Raw genomic sequence first — 15,000 nt, 5'->3', positions numbered from 1 at the left:
TTGGCCACAGCCTTGGTACTGAACCCTTTATCAGCCCACATTTCATATCCGCTTGTGATTATCTTGTGCAGATCTTATTTATTTACGGTCTGTTTTTCCTCTGTCAAAATGCAGTTAGCAAATACTGGACTTTTATGAAGGTATGATTTCTCTTTAGCCTTATTGAAAAAAAAAAGCCTTTGTCATGGGTGCATTCTTGCTGTGAATACCCCTGAGAGAGCCAGTGCCACCTAGGAATTTGTTTTGTATTAGAGAAGCTGACCTTATGCACATCTATACCACAGCTTGTTCAGATTTAAAATCTCAATCTTGGAAGACACCTTTTCATGGTAGGTGTGACTTCTACCAGAATGTTTGAACTGCAGACATGCATAATCAGTGATCTGAAGTTGTTGTTTTTCATTTGGTCTTCAGCCTGTGGGTTTGGATCCGACTCGGCCAAATACTACAGCTCTAGGATCTGAAAATCTGAGCTCCTCCCCTACCTGTAATGCCCTGCTCTCCCCTTATCCCTTTAGGTCTCGTTTACTGCATTTTCATCAGCATTGGGATTGCGATTGACTGAGCTCCATTGGAATTTTGTGTTTTCTTCTTCCATTTTTCTTCCTAATATTTCCCTACCCTTTGTTTTGTGTTTTATTTTAGTTTTCAGTCTCCTTCTGCTCCTAACTTCCTTAAAAAAAAAAAACATTTCTATAATTGAGTTTTTGCCGTCGTCTTTTAGTGCATCATGTCAGAAAAGTCAGCAGGTTTTAAAAAGTTTGCTACATTTGGACAGAGTGCGTAGTGTGCTTAGTGCCCTCCCATATGGATTCCTACTCTACTGTATGCACTGGCTTTAACCAGCGTGCTGTTGTTGACAGAAGGAATAAGCTTATTTTGAAGGGCCTTTTACCGACTTCAGCTTCTTCCTCTTCTGCTTTCCCTTCTACTTCAGGGCTCAAACCACCTCCAGAAACCTAAAGAAAAGAAACGGTCCGTGGACAGATTTCCCTCTGTCTGGTGAACCTCCTTGAAAAATTTCCAAGCCATCACATCCGAAGGATTCTGGTCCGATTGTGGGTGAGGACTCTTCTCAGCTCCAGTCTCCAAGGCTCTCCCTGAAGCCAGTTACCTCAAGGCCCAAATCACCTTTATTGCAGTAGTCTCCCAAGCCACTCTCCAGGTAGCCTTCTAATGACGTCCTCTGTCAGATTGTCTCAGAGCCTTTCTGAAGCTGAGGTTAACTGGGTGTTGATGAGGTTTCTCAAGGCACAGATTCAACTTGGGGATTTTACCGGCTCTGTTCCCCATAGGATCTGTGAGCCAGCAGCCTACTTTTGTACCCATCTCTCCTTCTTTAATCTGACCACCAGTCCTTCCATCATGCCAAAATTAGTTACTGTAGCCATCTTCCCGTGTTCTCACTGCAGGATTCCAGCAATTTTCTCTATTGCGTGGGTGTACACATTCAATTGATGTTTTACGTTGAAAAGACAAAATATGTCTGCAAAGATAACCGACCGTTTGCATTGTCCAACAGCAAGACCGGATAGAAAATTCTAAGGTCACCTTAGTCTTACGGCTTTGCTACTGCATCCATTTTGCTATAGTAACTCTCTTCTTTCTGTTTCAAAAAGTGTTTCTGCTAGAACAGTTTGTGCATCTACATCTTTCTTCAGAAGCACAGCTGTAGGTGATGTTTGTGCTGACCTCGAATGAGCCTGCTGCTTTCCTTGACTTCATTTTTCTTGTTGCTGTTCTTTCTTCAGGGGAGGGTCCTTCCTCTTTCATCAGAGTCTGGGCAGTACAGTGTCACTGGGGTTTTCTTCATTCAGAAGCTTCTGGAAGTAATCCTTTCATCTGTCTTTCATGCCTTTGAGCTGATAAGCATGTTGTTGCTGACACCCCTTATGATGGATGTCTGACTATTTTTATATTCCTGTCTTTGCTTGCAGCTTGATAGTTTCTTTGTGGCATCTCTGAGTCACTTTCTAGAAGGTGGTAGAGTGCCTCTGATGACTTGTTCTTGCTGTTACTGCTTCTCTTTTAGCCTCTTCGTTCATCAGACAGTATTCCTTCTCTCTCACTTTTTCCTGCACTCCTCCTTTCTTTTGAAAAGTTCCTGGACTTGTACATTTCACCATCAGCCTTTCTTATGTTGCTTCCTTCTGTACCGGACTCTGCTGTGTATCTTTTCTATAGTCCTTACACATGCTTTTTTGAAATGCTTCCCTTATTTATTAGCTTCTCCTGCTTCCTCTTGTTGCGCTTCTAAATCCCTTAGTATTTCCTTGAACTGCTGTGCTTCTGCATCAGCCAACATCCATGTCTTCAGTCTAGTCTCTGTTGCCCTTAGAGACTTCTCTGACCACTGCTTGCAGTTGGTTGTGGACACCAGTGGTTTGCAATGTGAACTGACTGTTTCATTGGAATTTTTTTTTTTTTTTTTTGCAGTCCCTGAGTCTACCCCAATGCCCTTTCCTTACTGGAAGGAAATCTACCCGAGTTGCATGTTGGCCACTCTTGTATGTGATCTTGCAAGTCTCTCTCTCTCTCTCTCTCTTGCTCTTGCTGAACCATGTGTGGGCTACCTTCACGCCATTTGCCAGACAGAAGGCACTCTTTTATTCTTGTTGCCCCACCCATTTGGACTCAGAAGTTCTCATATCCTCTTCTCTCTCCCAGTATGAGCATTCAGGTCCTTTATTATCAAAACCAGCTTATTTTGTCTTGCTTTATATAGCAAGTGCTGCAGCTGATGCCTGACTGCACTCTTCTCCTCACTATCACAACCTAGACTGAAATTTTGAACATTGCCCTGTCTTTACACTCGTGTCTGATTACTGTGAGTCTTTCACTTTCTGATGACATTCTTCACAGTCTTCGGAAGAGCCTTCCTTACCACAGTTCCCACACCATTTCTAGTTTGTCTTCCCTCTGAGTAGTCTGTGGATTCCAAGCCAAGTGGCATTGCTGCACTGCCCTTTCATCTTGTGTCCTGCATAGACAGGCTATCCATTCATTTATAAGCTGCATCCTGTCCTATCATGTAGCAGTCTTTGGTTCATGTTTGGCAAGTTGATTGGCTTTATGTTCAACTTTTGCTCACCAGAGCTATCCCAGGTAACCCAAGTTAGGTAACTGGACATCAGCCAGTAGCTTATTGACCTAGGACTGCTGGGCTTTATGGTGAGTGTGCAGTACCCAATAGAAGCACATGAACTACTGTCATTGTTAGCATGGGTCATTGGTGTAGGTTGGGTCTGCAACCCAGTAATCACTAAAAAATACCCATGCCCATTTTTTGTGACTGAATCGTCTAGAGCCAATTTTTACACAGTCAAGTGGCTAGCCTGACATGGCGCACAATCTGTGATCTCCTATCTAGAGGATAATGCACATCCCAGTTAATGCCTAAAACAGTTGGTCTGTACAACTCTTTCCCTGATGGGCACTACCTGGACTCTGTGCTGCTGCCTAAGACTCCATTCTTGTTTGAGTGTTTAAGGTGGGAAAACTCAGCATGTTTTTGGGAGTTGGGAGGAACTCCACAGAAAGATACCCAAAGAAAATACAGACTCTGCACAGGCATTGACCAGAGGTCAGGATCGAACCTTTTACCTTGTAAATGGAAGGTGACGACATTGATCATTGTGTTTATATTTTGTATTCGAGAGGCTGATCTTGTGTACATCTGTACTGCAACTTATGCACTTAGATTATGTGAGGATAAACAACGCACCTCCTAGTAGGACGAACAAACCAAACGTAAAAGTGCAGAATAAAATCCAGTGCGGAGTTAAACACAGCCATTCTTTATTAAAATGACAGATACAAATAGGTGAGCATTATCTTAGGATGCATGCATTAAAGATTTTAAGAAGCCAAGTACTTGAATGATGTAATGACGTCTATACATCGTCATTGGCCCACATTTTTTAAAAGTTTTATAAAACAAACTTTGGAAAATATTGTATTAAGATCTGATGACATGGGTATTTTACTCATGAAAGCGCTCACCTGTTTGTATCTGTCATTTTAATAAAGACTGGCTGTGTTTCAAACTCTGTACTGGATTTTATTCTGCGCTTATATTATGTGCCTGTCGTATCACATGAGCTGAAAGAAAAGAGCCATCCTTTATAACACCCTCTCCACCACCTTCACCCACCTCTGAAGTAGGTTTCAAGCCTTCATTTCTACTTGCTGATACTTTGTGAAACTCACTTTAAATCTGGAGATGATGGGCATCATAATGCTTTGAGACAGGGAATGGCCTTTGGCAGCATGAGGAATTTTACATGTTCAGACTGTGCTTATCTTATTCCTGCTGTTGTGGGAACAGCGCTTACAGATCTGACGTTATAGTAAGTACATAATGTTTATTTTTTGTATAGCGATCAATTTTACATTTGGTGTGAACATGGTGTATGTGTTATGCACCTTGTTTCCTAATATAAGCATATCCCTGACCAGCAGCAGCATCTTCAAACTGTATTTTCAGTGGTACTGTTTGTTTGGGGTGGGGCGGTGGGGGGGTAGCCTCCAGTTTGGTTCTTAAAGTAACAAAGTGAATTGCATGCTATATAAATAACGGGAAAGAAAGATGCAAGCTGCTAAAGCTCTAGCCAGTAGTGCTCTTCTCCATAGAACTGCAGCAATCAAACCCACTCTCACCGGGTTTAATGACCACAAGCTGTAGTTAACTCAGTCATCTGGCCAAAACTGACTGTTCTAAGTTTAATATGTGACTAAAAGCACAGCAGTTAAATGCAGCAACACTGATAATCCACTCGACAGCATAGGAAAAAAACAGTGCAAACTGGGAAAATCAATTTAATAGTTGTAGCTTCAGATTCAGAGAACAAACAGTTAAACTGGAGGGTGGCTTAATGGCTAAGGTGTTTGCCTTACAAACACAAGGTGCATGGTTTGAGTCTCACAAGGGATAATTGGCTAGGCTTAAAATGGCTCACAAGAGCAGTTAGCTTAGTAATAAACTATGAACCTATGAACTGCAGAAAAATGTTAGAACTCACCAAAAACTGATTTAAATAACTAAGCGTAGCACAGAACCCACTTGAAAAACAGTGCAAATAGTAAAACACCTTCAATTAATAACTAAATTCAGATAAAGAGAGAACACAGTAAAATACAGAAAAAAGATGACTGGAACCACTCAAAAGCTGATCTAAATGGGTAGATGACTTAAGTGCAGTAGAATAAGTGTATGCACCCCCCAACTGGATGTAAATCAGATGTATCCTCTTCCATCCGTGACACCACGGTTGTATTTGATTCTAACCTCCTTAGCCCAGTAGAGTTTTCAGAGTTCTGGCATATCCCACCTAAACCCCATACAAACTGTCCATTTTCTGCCTCTAATGCCCCACTCTACACCCCTCCCTTTGTCTTCAAAAAGATTACCAAAAATGACATCCAAACTGCCCAATTAAAGATTCCACTTGACTCTTCACCTGACTCTGGCAACTTAATACAATGGTTCATCCACCTATGCCAAGAATAACGTTGTCACCTATGCAAAGAATAACGTTGTCACCTATGCAACTTCTGCTGCTCACCTAATGCAGTGCCAGACATCTGGAAGTGGGCTCTAGTTACGCCCATCTTCAAAATCCCCCAGTCCTCCATCACAAGATTTATAAGTCTGTTTCCATCCTCTCCATCACAAGATTTATAAGTCTCTTTTCATCCTCCCCTGCATAGGGAAATACTAGAAAACTGATCTATAATGAACTTTCACACTTACTCCCCAGCAGCATGGATTTTGTTCTGTGAGAAGCACTGTGACAGCCCTCTCTTCTCTTGTAGGCAGTATCCTAATGAGCATAGACAAAAGGAGGTTCAAAGAAGAAATTGACAGACCCTCACCAAAGCTTTTGACCTAGTCAGCCACAAACTTTTATTTTAATTCCCTCTTCTCTTATGGCATTCTTGAGCTCTCCCACCTGTGGTTCACTAGGTTCGTATCTTTCCAGAATTAAAATAGATGCTACCTGCCTTTCTTCCCTGACCACAGAAGTCTCACATGGCTCAGTCCTTTTACCACCACTGTGCTCATTAATTTATCTACGGCCTTCCAGGTGAACTACCCCAACTCATTGTAATCTTCTTTGCAGATGACATGGTCAAGTATAACTCTGGTCCAAAGGTCCAGTTAATCAAAACTGTTTTGGAAGAATACCTTAAGCAATTAGCCTGCTGGCTTACTGAAAAATGTGCAGCAAGCCTACAGACCCTTAAAACATTTGGGACTCAACTGCTGATCGCCAAAGAGACCGTCACCTGCTTCTTAACAACAGGCTTGGGATTAGTGCTGATGTTTTGCTTCTGGTGAGAGAAGGAACAAAGGGGCATTGATTCCTAGCTCTGTTTGTCTGTGATGAGACCAGGCAGCACTAGTAGTAGCCAGTAGGTGAATCACCGGTATTTATCATTCATGGCTAACCTAGTGCAATTTATGACTTTTGCTGAAGTTAGTTTACTGCCTATTCCTGGTGGCAGAAGAAGGTTCTTAGGCTTGTTGTGGACATTACTTGCCACTGAGGTTAAATCCCTTTGTGTCTTGATGGTTGGTATTCCACTGAGCTTTTTGCTGCTCAGTTTCTGTGTTATAAATAAGATGATTTAGAGTGATGGAGCTCATCCTGCAGAGGCACAGCACACTGCACTATATAACTGCAGGTATTTAGAGCCTTAACTTCTCTATGTAACTTGTTCCCCTAGATAGCAAATTGCTCTTCATGTGTAGGCTTAGGTTTATGCTAGGTGGTGCATTGCTTAGGTTTGTGCTAGGTGAGGTGTTGCTGTTCATGTCTAGACTTCGGTTTGCACTAGGTGGTATATTGCTTAGGTTTGTACTAGGTGAGGTGTTGCTCTTCATGTGTAGCCTTACGTTTGTGCTAGGTGGTGCATTGCTCTGTGTGTGTGTAGACTTGGGTTTGCAGTAGTTAGGGTGTTGCCCTGTGTGTGTAGACTTGGGTTTGCACTAGGTGTGGTGTTGCTCTTCAAGTGTAAGCTTAAATTGTTTGTACATTAGTAAGCACTTGGATTCATAGTTGCACTTTCCAACTGTCTTTATAGCCAGCCTGTATGAAATGGAAATCCTGAGACAATGTAGCAGTTGTCTCATGTTTACTGACTACCACCTGTTACTTAAGCTGGTAGACACAGTGTGAGAGAGATGCAAGTTATGCAGTGTTGTTGGAGGCAAAGCTCTCTCATGAAGCTATGACAAGTAAGCCGGTTGTCAGTACCATACAACACTACACTAAACAAAGTGCACACAGCTTATACCAAACATAGACTTTCATATGCCGAGGCAGTTAAAAGTAACTTACCTAAAATCACAAAGCCCTCCTAAAAGTAACCTAATAAATAAGTACCCTCAGCAAACTCAACCACCAAACAGGCAGCCCCCCACCAAGAAATATATATCTAAAAGTTGCACTGACTTGGTTCAAAAGCCCATGAGGCAAACATCGACATAATCCAATATCCTAGTGATCTGTAACTCCATGATGAGATACACTAACGCACCAGTCAACAGCCAATATCCTAGTGATCTGTAATTCCATGATGAGATACACTAACGCACCAGTCAACAGCCAATATCCTAGTGATCTGTAACTCCATGATGAGATACACTAACGCACCACTCAACAACCAATATCCTAGTGATCTGTAACTCCATGATGAGATACACTAACGCACCACTCAACAGCCAATATCCTAGTGATCTGTAACTCCATTATGAGATACACTAACGCACCACTCAACAGCCAATATCCTAGTGATCTGTAACTCCATGATGAGATACACTAATGCACCACTCAACATCCAATATCCTAGTGATCTGTAACTCCATGATGAGATACACTAACGCACCACTCAGCAGGTTGTACAAGGAGACAGTCATTTTGAGTTGCCTATCAGGTGTCAGGATGCGTCACATTATGCAAGCACTCGAGTCCTTGCACTACAAGAGCCCGTATGACACAGCCATAGTACACATGGGTATAAATGACTTGAGATCTTCCTCCCAGGAGTATATGAAGAGAGGCATGATGAAGCTCTCATCTGAGGCTGGTATGAAACTAGCCTTGGGCAGCATTTCTGCCTTCACCAAGAATGATGCCACAGTCCAAACAAAAGATTGTTTTTTTTTAGCAAATGGCATAGCTTCTGTTGTCAAAGGTAGTAAAATATATATAGCAAATGGCATAGCTTCTGGTGTCATTCAAACATAGTGCAATATAAATTTATATATGTGTGTGTATATATATATATATATATATATATATATATATATATATATATATATATATATATATATATATTTATATTTATATTGCACTATGTGTGCGTGTGTGTATATAATCAGCCTGGAATGAGATGAGGGATGGTAATAACTGCTTTACCAGGTATAGCCTGCACCTCTCCCTCCAAGGCTTTTGTATATTGGCTAAAATCTTTATCCACCACATAGTGCCTTTTTAGGCAATGTCAGTCTTCTAAATCTCCCAGCATAACCCTACAAATTCCAGATAACATTAAGGTATTGGTGTTCAGTCCTTAACAAAAAACTTGTACTCCTTACTCTGGAAGACATTGATATATGCTTCTTCACAGAGACCTGTTTCAAGGCCAAGATATGCACTCCATCAGAGCAGGGTTTCAGTGTCTACACACTTGGAGGCCCACAGTATGACACAAATGCATCAAGGGAAATGGTGTATTCATATTCTTAAAAAAAAAAAATTCATCTCCAGACTCGTTAGAAAAGGTAATGACCTGAAACTTCTACATGTCCAACTTGCTATGTACAATACCCCATATCATAGCTAACTGTAGGATCCTCTCTAGGTCCCCCTCGGCTCACAGCTCTCCTATGTAACTAATATGGAGAACCTGTTTATTAAACCAAACACCATCCTAAGGCACTTTGTCTACCCTTTCGTAAACTAGGAGATGTATGCATATCAAACTTTATTTGCCTAGAAATTTTTGAACTTCATGATAATAGTGCCTCTGATCCAGTTAGCCTTCACCTCAGCAAGGGGTAGCAGAATCCTGGATGTGGTCCTTACCAATATGGAGCATCTATGCTCCAAGCCAATTGTATCTTCCTCCCTAGTCAAATTCACCTTAAGACAGAAAACCTGAGGCAACATCCAGTACCTCAGTATTCAGGGATTACATAAAGGCTAATCTGTTAACACTGAGTGATGCCCCGACTGATTTCAAAAACCCCTTCTATCTTGATGACTGGCACTGCTTATGCAGAATCCTTTTCTACTAAATTCTCTGCACTTATAAATAGCTGCATAAGACACATCTGTACCCTTCAGAAATACAGTGACAAATTTAAAAATAAATAAAGTTCCAAAGGAGGAAAAGGTGCCAATATTCTACACAAAACTAAAACCAAAAAAAAAGCACCTGGATAGCCATTGTACCCGAACAGAGTTTTATTTAGACACAGCAAGCATTCGAGTGCTGTGTCTAAATAAAACTCGGCACAACGGCTATCTAGGTGCTTTTTTTGTTTTAAATTTAAAAATAAGCCCATATGGTAAAACCCTTATATAAACAATCTGTGTAATAAAAGGAAAAGAAAAACTCATTGATTGTAAAAGAAAATTTAACTCTCAGGATGGCAAAATGCTGTTACTAAATTGAGGAACTCCAGACCCTGATCAAACCAGCCAATGCCAGGTATAAGGTAAAAATAGCCACTCAAGTAAAGGATAACCACAAAGCCTTTTACTACATAAACATTCATCACAACTGAAATGACCACTGTGCTTCCTGACTAAGGAAATCACAGATCTAAATCATAAAAGCATTGCTGACTGTCTCAATCCCTTGTCCATCTTCTCAGTATCACACAGGCTACTGAGAGGTGACCTCTGTCTCATGGATAGAGCCTCAACAGACTCTGTCCTCTCAAACCTATTACACATTTGGAAGTGTTTTGTCCAAAGCCATAAACATCTGCTCATGGACCTCATTCACTTGTGCAACATAGTAGTACACGTTTGAAAGCTAGGTATTTATCACAGAAAATTCTGCTTCTGCGGGGACAGTCTTTCACTCCCCATAAACCAAAGTACTTCACTTCTGTTAACTCATTACATCCAAGTGACGCCTCCAGGTGCATCTGCAGTTACCTCCTACTGCGCCTCTAGGTGTCAAATATTGCTTGTTCATATTTGTATTAATAATTCCAATACCATACTACATCATAGAAAGTATCAGAATATTTTATCTTGAAAAATACATGATGGCAAACACAATTGTATTGAAATTTGAGCTCTGTCAATGAGTATTTCTTAGAACTGTAAGGTGATAACTTAATTTTTTAAAGGCTCAAGCTACACCCACTGGGAGTTAAAGGTACACAGTCAAAAGAGCTGTACTGGAGGGAATGAGTTAAAACATAATTTGGATGAGTGGATGGTGATCACATTCACCCCTGGATTAGCACCATTGTACCTTATGGACAGAGTAGGTATGTAAATCACCTAACATATCTTTGTACACAAAATGTAATGGCTAACAACTATCATTGGACTGTAAGACTGAACTTCTTATGATCCTGAGAGATAAATAGACTAGCAAGTACAAACCGAGTTTGGCTCCTTTGAACCAGCTATTGCATCTTCCTTTCATTTGCAGTGTTGGAAGACACTGGTTTTGGTGATTATTGTATCTGCCAGAACAACTTCTTAAATTTAAGCCCTCTTTTCTGTAAAGAACTTTTACTAGTCTTTTTCCAGGGCAGAGTATCCTTGCATACCTCTCTGCCTAAGGTAGTGTCTGAAATGACCTTGATTCAAACTATTGTCGCTTTCTAGTGTTTTGTCCAAAGCCATAAAATTTAGGATAAAGGGCCCTGTATTCCCTTGATGCGAATAGATAGCTGACATAAAGCCAAATACTTCAGGATGTCTTATCTGTTATTTGTCCCTTTTGCAAAAACGAAAGAGTAAACTTATTAACAAGCAGACTCTGTCTAAATGGTTGGCTCAATTGCATTTCTTTTGCAGCCAGCCTATCTTAGGCTGGATTAGGTGAACTCTACCAAGGGCACTGCTGCCACACCACAACCATCCTTGAGAGTGGGGTGGTGTACTACCCAGGCTTTACTTGAAGCACCTACCTTGTCGTGTAACCACACCTCCAAACACCGCATCCTAGTACCAGCTTTTAGGGCCAGAGCAGGGTTTGCTTCTGCCATCCTCCATGGCTTTATATCCATGTAACTGTTTTCTTCCTTCCTACAACTTTATGATGTGGGGAATCTTCCCATATGTGAGAGCAATTATGAATATTACAGTGAACATAGCATGCATGTGTTAGCAACGTTCTGTAAATTTAGATGTTCATGCAGGTGCATTGTTGCAGTCTATATATCCTCCCTACTTTCCTTTCTCTTTCTCTAGATGTGCTTTGTTACCCTAAGGGTTGTATAGCTCCCTAGTTCCCATCAGATACCTTCTGTCTCATTTTCCCACCAGGCCACCATCCCTCCTTTGTCTGCTTGCCACATTTAGAGAAATGTTAAGGTCCTCAGGGTGGACCTGTAGCAGTTGGTAATGTAACATCTTGTCCAGTGGGGCTCTGGCAATGAGGCTTTTCTGTAGTGTTTTTGTGGGCAAGAAAGATCTGAAGATTGTGTTGGCGTGTATCCTTACCCTTTCTATCACCAACATTTGTGCACCTTTGGTGGAGGGCATTGGATAAAGACCCTTGGGAGGATATAGCTCTGGATGTCAGATCTACTCTTAATGTCTATGTAAATGCCTAACAACTGTATTTTCATGTTGCCCTCACCACGTACACTGTGTGCACCAAGGTTTAGTAGTAGGAAGCTATCGATGATGATTGAAGCAGCCCCATCATTACCACTGCCATACACTGCCCATGTGTATGCTGGCTGCACTCTGCAGATACCCCTGCCATACACTGCCCATGTGTATGCTGATTGCACTCTGCAGTTAACCCTGCCATACACTCCCCATGTGTGTGTGCTGGCTGCACTCTGCAGATACCCTTGCCATAGACTCCCCATGTGTGTGTGTGTGTGTGTGTGTGTGTGTGTGTGTGTGTGTGTGTGTGTGTTGGCTGCACTCTGCAGATACCCCTGCCATGCACTCCCCATGTGTGTGTGCTGGCTGCACTCTGCAGATACCCCTGCCATACACTGCCCATATGTGTGTGTGCTGGCTGCACTCTGCAGATACCCCTGCCATGCACTCCCCATGTGTGTGTGTGCTGGCTGCACTCTGCAGATACCCCTGCCATACACTGCCCATGTGTGTGCTGATTGCACTCTGCAGATACCCCTGCCATACACTGCTCATGTGTGCGCTAACTGCACTCTACAAATAAGTTGTAGTTTTGATGTGTGTCAAGTGCTTTCTTTTCTTTTATTCATCCAATTGTAAATTTTGTAGTTTTTCTCATGATTTTGGTGTAACCCAGTATGTACTGTTATTAATATTATCTCATTGATTGAAGATTTCTGCTCATAAGACTGAACTTATTCATCCAGTCAACCTTTCACAATGAAAGAGAAAACAAATTTCTCTTGCTTGCTCTGGAAATGTTGATAGCTTTTCTGTAATATTTACTTTAAACCTACACAGTAACCCGGCCATTTTCTTTTGATTTGTAGGGATACTCCTCCCTTGTTACCTAGTGATACAACACAGGGCTATCAGACAGTGAAAGCCAAACTTGGTTGCAAGAAAGTGCGACCCTGGAAATGGATGCCTTTTTCTAACCCTGCCAGGAAGGATGGTGCTATCTTTTACCACTGGAGACGTGTTGCTGATGAAGGAAAAGACTATCCATTCGCCCGATTCAATAAAGTAAGAAACACTGAACATATGTTTAGTTTAATAGACCTTTTATGGTAAATGTTTTAAAATGTTATGCAGAATATGTTGTTGGCTGTTCCATGACTAGTAGAGTACATTTTCTCCACCAGATTGGTAGAGTATGTAAAATGAATATCCAGGCACTTTTGTGAAATGTATAAACTCGGAAATCAGGAGGATAAAGTTGTAGGCATTAAACAAGAATCAGCTTGCAAGTTAAGGGCATACTTAGTCTTCACTGCCACAAACTGTACAGTGCATATCGGTAATACAAACCATTCCTTGAAGTGTTTGTGTAATACATAGATCTGCCAGCAGATGGCAGACCTGGCCTGTTTTTACATTTGGTACTGCATTCCATGGCAGTTCATCTTTCTATGTACTGGAGTGCACTTTTAAAATTGCAAGGTCTGTTAACACTTGTGGTGGTGATAGTGAAGTACACAACTTGTGACAATGTTCAGTTGAAAAATATTTCACATCCGTGATTAGAAATAATACATAATGTTCAGGATTTGGCAGCATTTATTTATTTTCTTAATTCATAATTTAAGTGGTTGCTTGATTCAGTCTGCTAGTCTGTGATTTCTCACGTTCTCCGTGTTTCACTGTTTCAGTCATTACATTTGGGTAATTTGCTTGCAGGTTGCCCTCAGTCAGCCTGATTAAAAAAGCCTTGGGTCCTGCGTCGGTTGCTGTCCCTTCTTCCATGAAGTCAGGTTGTCAGGGGTATAAAACATGCAGCCGACGTCATTACATCAGTCTTTCTTGCCGTGCGGTGCCCGAAGCAGAAGCAGTTCGCAAGTGCCAGTCGGCTGAATCCTGAAATTTTTGTTTTCAAGTTTCAGAACTGAAGTCTTCAACTTAAACCTAAGTACCCTGTTGGGGAAACTTTTTCTTGCTCCTTTCCGATGTCAGTAAAAGTTAATTGAATTACTTGTGGAAAGCAAATACCTCATAAAGATTTTAATTCGTACTGTATTCCTTGCCTAGGCTCTGACCACGACGTTACCTTGCTGTCAGTTTTGTGCTTTATTTAATCAGCGCACTGTCCGTCGTCTGTATATTTTTGCCTCTAAATATTTCGGTTCTCAGTTTAATTATCCAGAAATGTCGTCGGTTAGCCATCCGACTACGGGATTCCGAAAAAATACAAAGATAAAGGCAGAGACAGGCCACCGTGGTCAAAAACTGTCGACGACGCTTCTCCTAAGCCAGTCACCAGTTCGCCGGTACTCAGTGAGATGCTTTCGCAGCCCCTGATACCCGCTACTTCTGATTCGCAAGCTTCTACTGAGACCCATTCAGAGTCCAGTATGCCACGAGATACTTCAACCATGGAACCTGCGGATCTCACTACCTTGGATGGGTCCGGAGCCGCTGTGCAGGCGCCGGCTTCTGAGGGTGTATTCAGGCCTACAGACTTACATATTAAATCAATGCCTCCTTCATTACTAAGGCCTAAATCTCGATCCATGTCTAAAAAAAACGACGCCCAGGCCACATGCCCAGGCCCCTATGCCTAAAAACAAATTATAAAAATGGCTGAAGATTTAATAACTCTTAATCAGGGGTAGTCAAACCCCACCCCCCAGAGGCCTAGGGCTGAGCTTGGTTATGAATCTTCTGATGACCTGGATCTGTCCTTACCCACTTATGAGGATTCTGATGCAGAGGATTCTATTCCCTCTGCTTCCCCTTCTGAGGATTTTTCTTTTGGGGGAAACCTTACATACTTAAGGGAGCATTTTCACTGGAAAAGCCAGGAATTTTCTGATTCAAAAAAGAGGCTTAAGGATTTCCTTCTACCTCAGCATATAGGCCCTTGGCTATACCTCCTGTACAAGACATCGTTGATGTTTTCTCGGAATCCAGTTTCGCCCCCGATTCCCTGCCTCCTGCTCCTAGTAAACCTGGCAGATACTACAGAGTTCCTGAGTCCAACAACTTCCTTTTCAAAAATCCTGTTGCAGATCCAGAGACTATTTCTCAGGGGCCCAAGGGCATTAAGGCTTCTACTGCTAAAAATCCTACCCCTACTGATAGAGACTCCAGGGCGCTGGATAGATGGGGTAAAAAGGTTTATACTTCAACAACCTTGGCAATCAGA

General features: G+C 41.7%; 1 protein-coding gene across 1 annotated transcript in view; it reads left to right on the top strand.

The window, feature by feature from the left end:
* The window catches only part of DMAP1 (DNA methyltransferase 1 associated protein 1), a 634,515-nt gene that overhangs the window by 271,482 nt on the left and 348,033 nt on the right, over positions 1 to 15,000 (top strand). The window contains exon 4 of the mRNA XM_044086784.1: positions 12,686 to 12,881. Coding sequence (XP_043942719.1) covers positions 12,686 to 12,881 — 196 coding nt within the window. The remainder of the gene's footprint in view (positions 1 to 12,685; positions 12,882 to 15,000) is intronic.

Source organism: Protopterus annectens, chromosome 10.part0 (genome assembly GCF_019279795.1).
Source record: "Protopterus annectens isolate FY-2018-M chromosome 10.part0, PAN1.0, whole genome shotgun sequence".
NCBI lineage: Eukaryota > Metazoa > Chordata > Ceratodontiformes > Protopteridae > Protopterus > Protopterus annectens.
The sequence above is the reverse complement of the archived record's forward strand: the minus strand, read 5'-3'. Positions and strand labels throughout refer to the sequence as shown.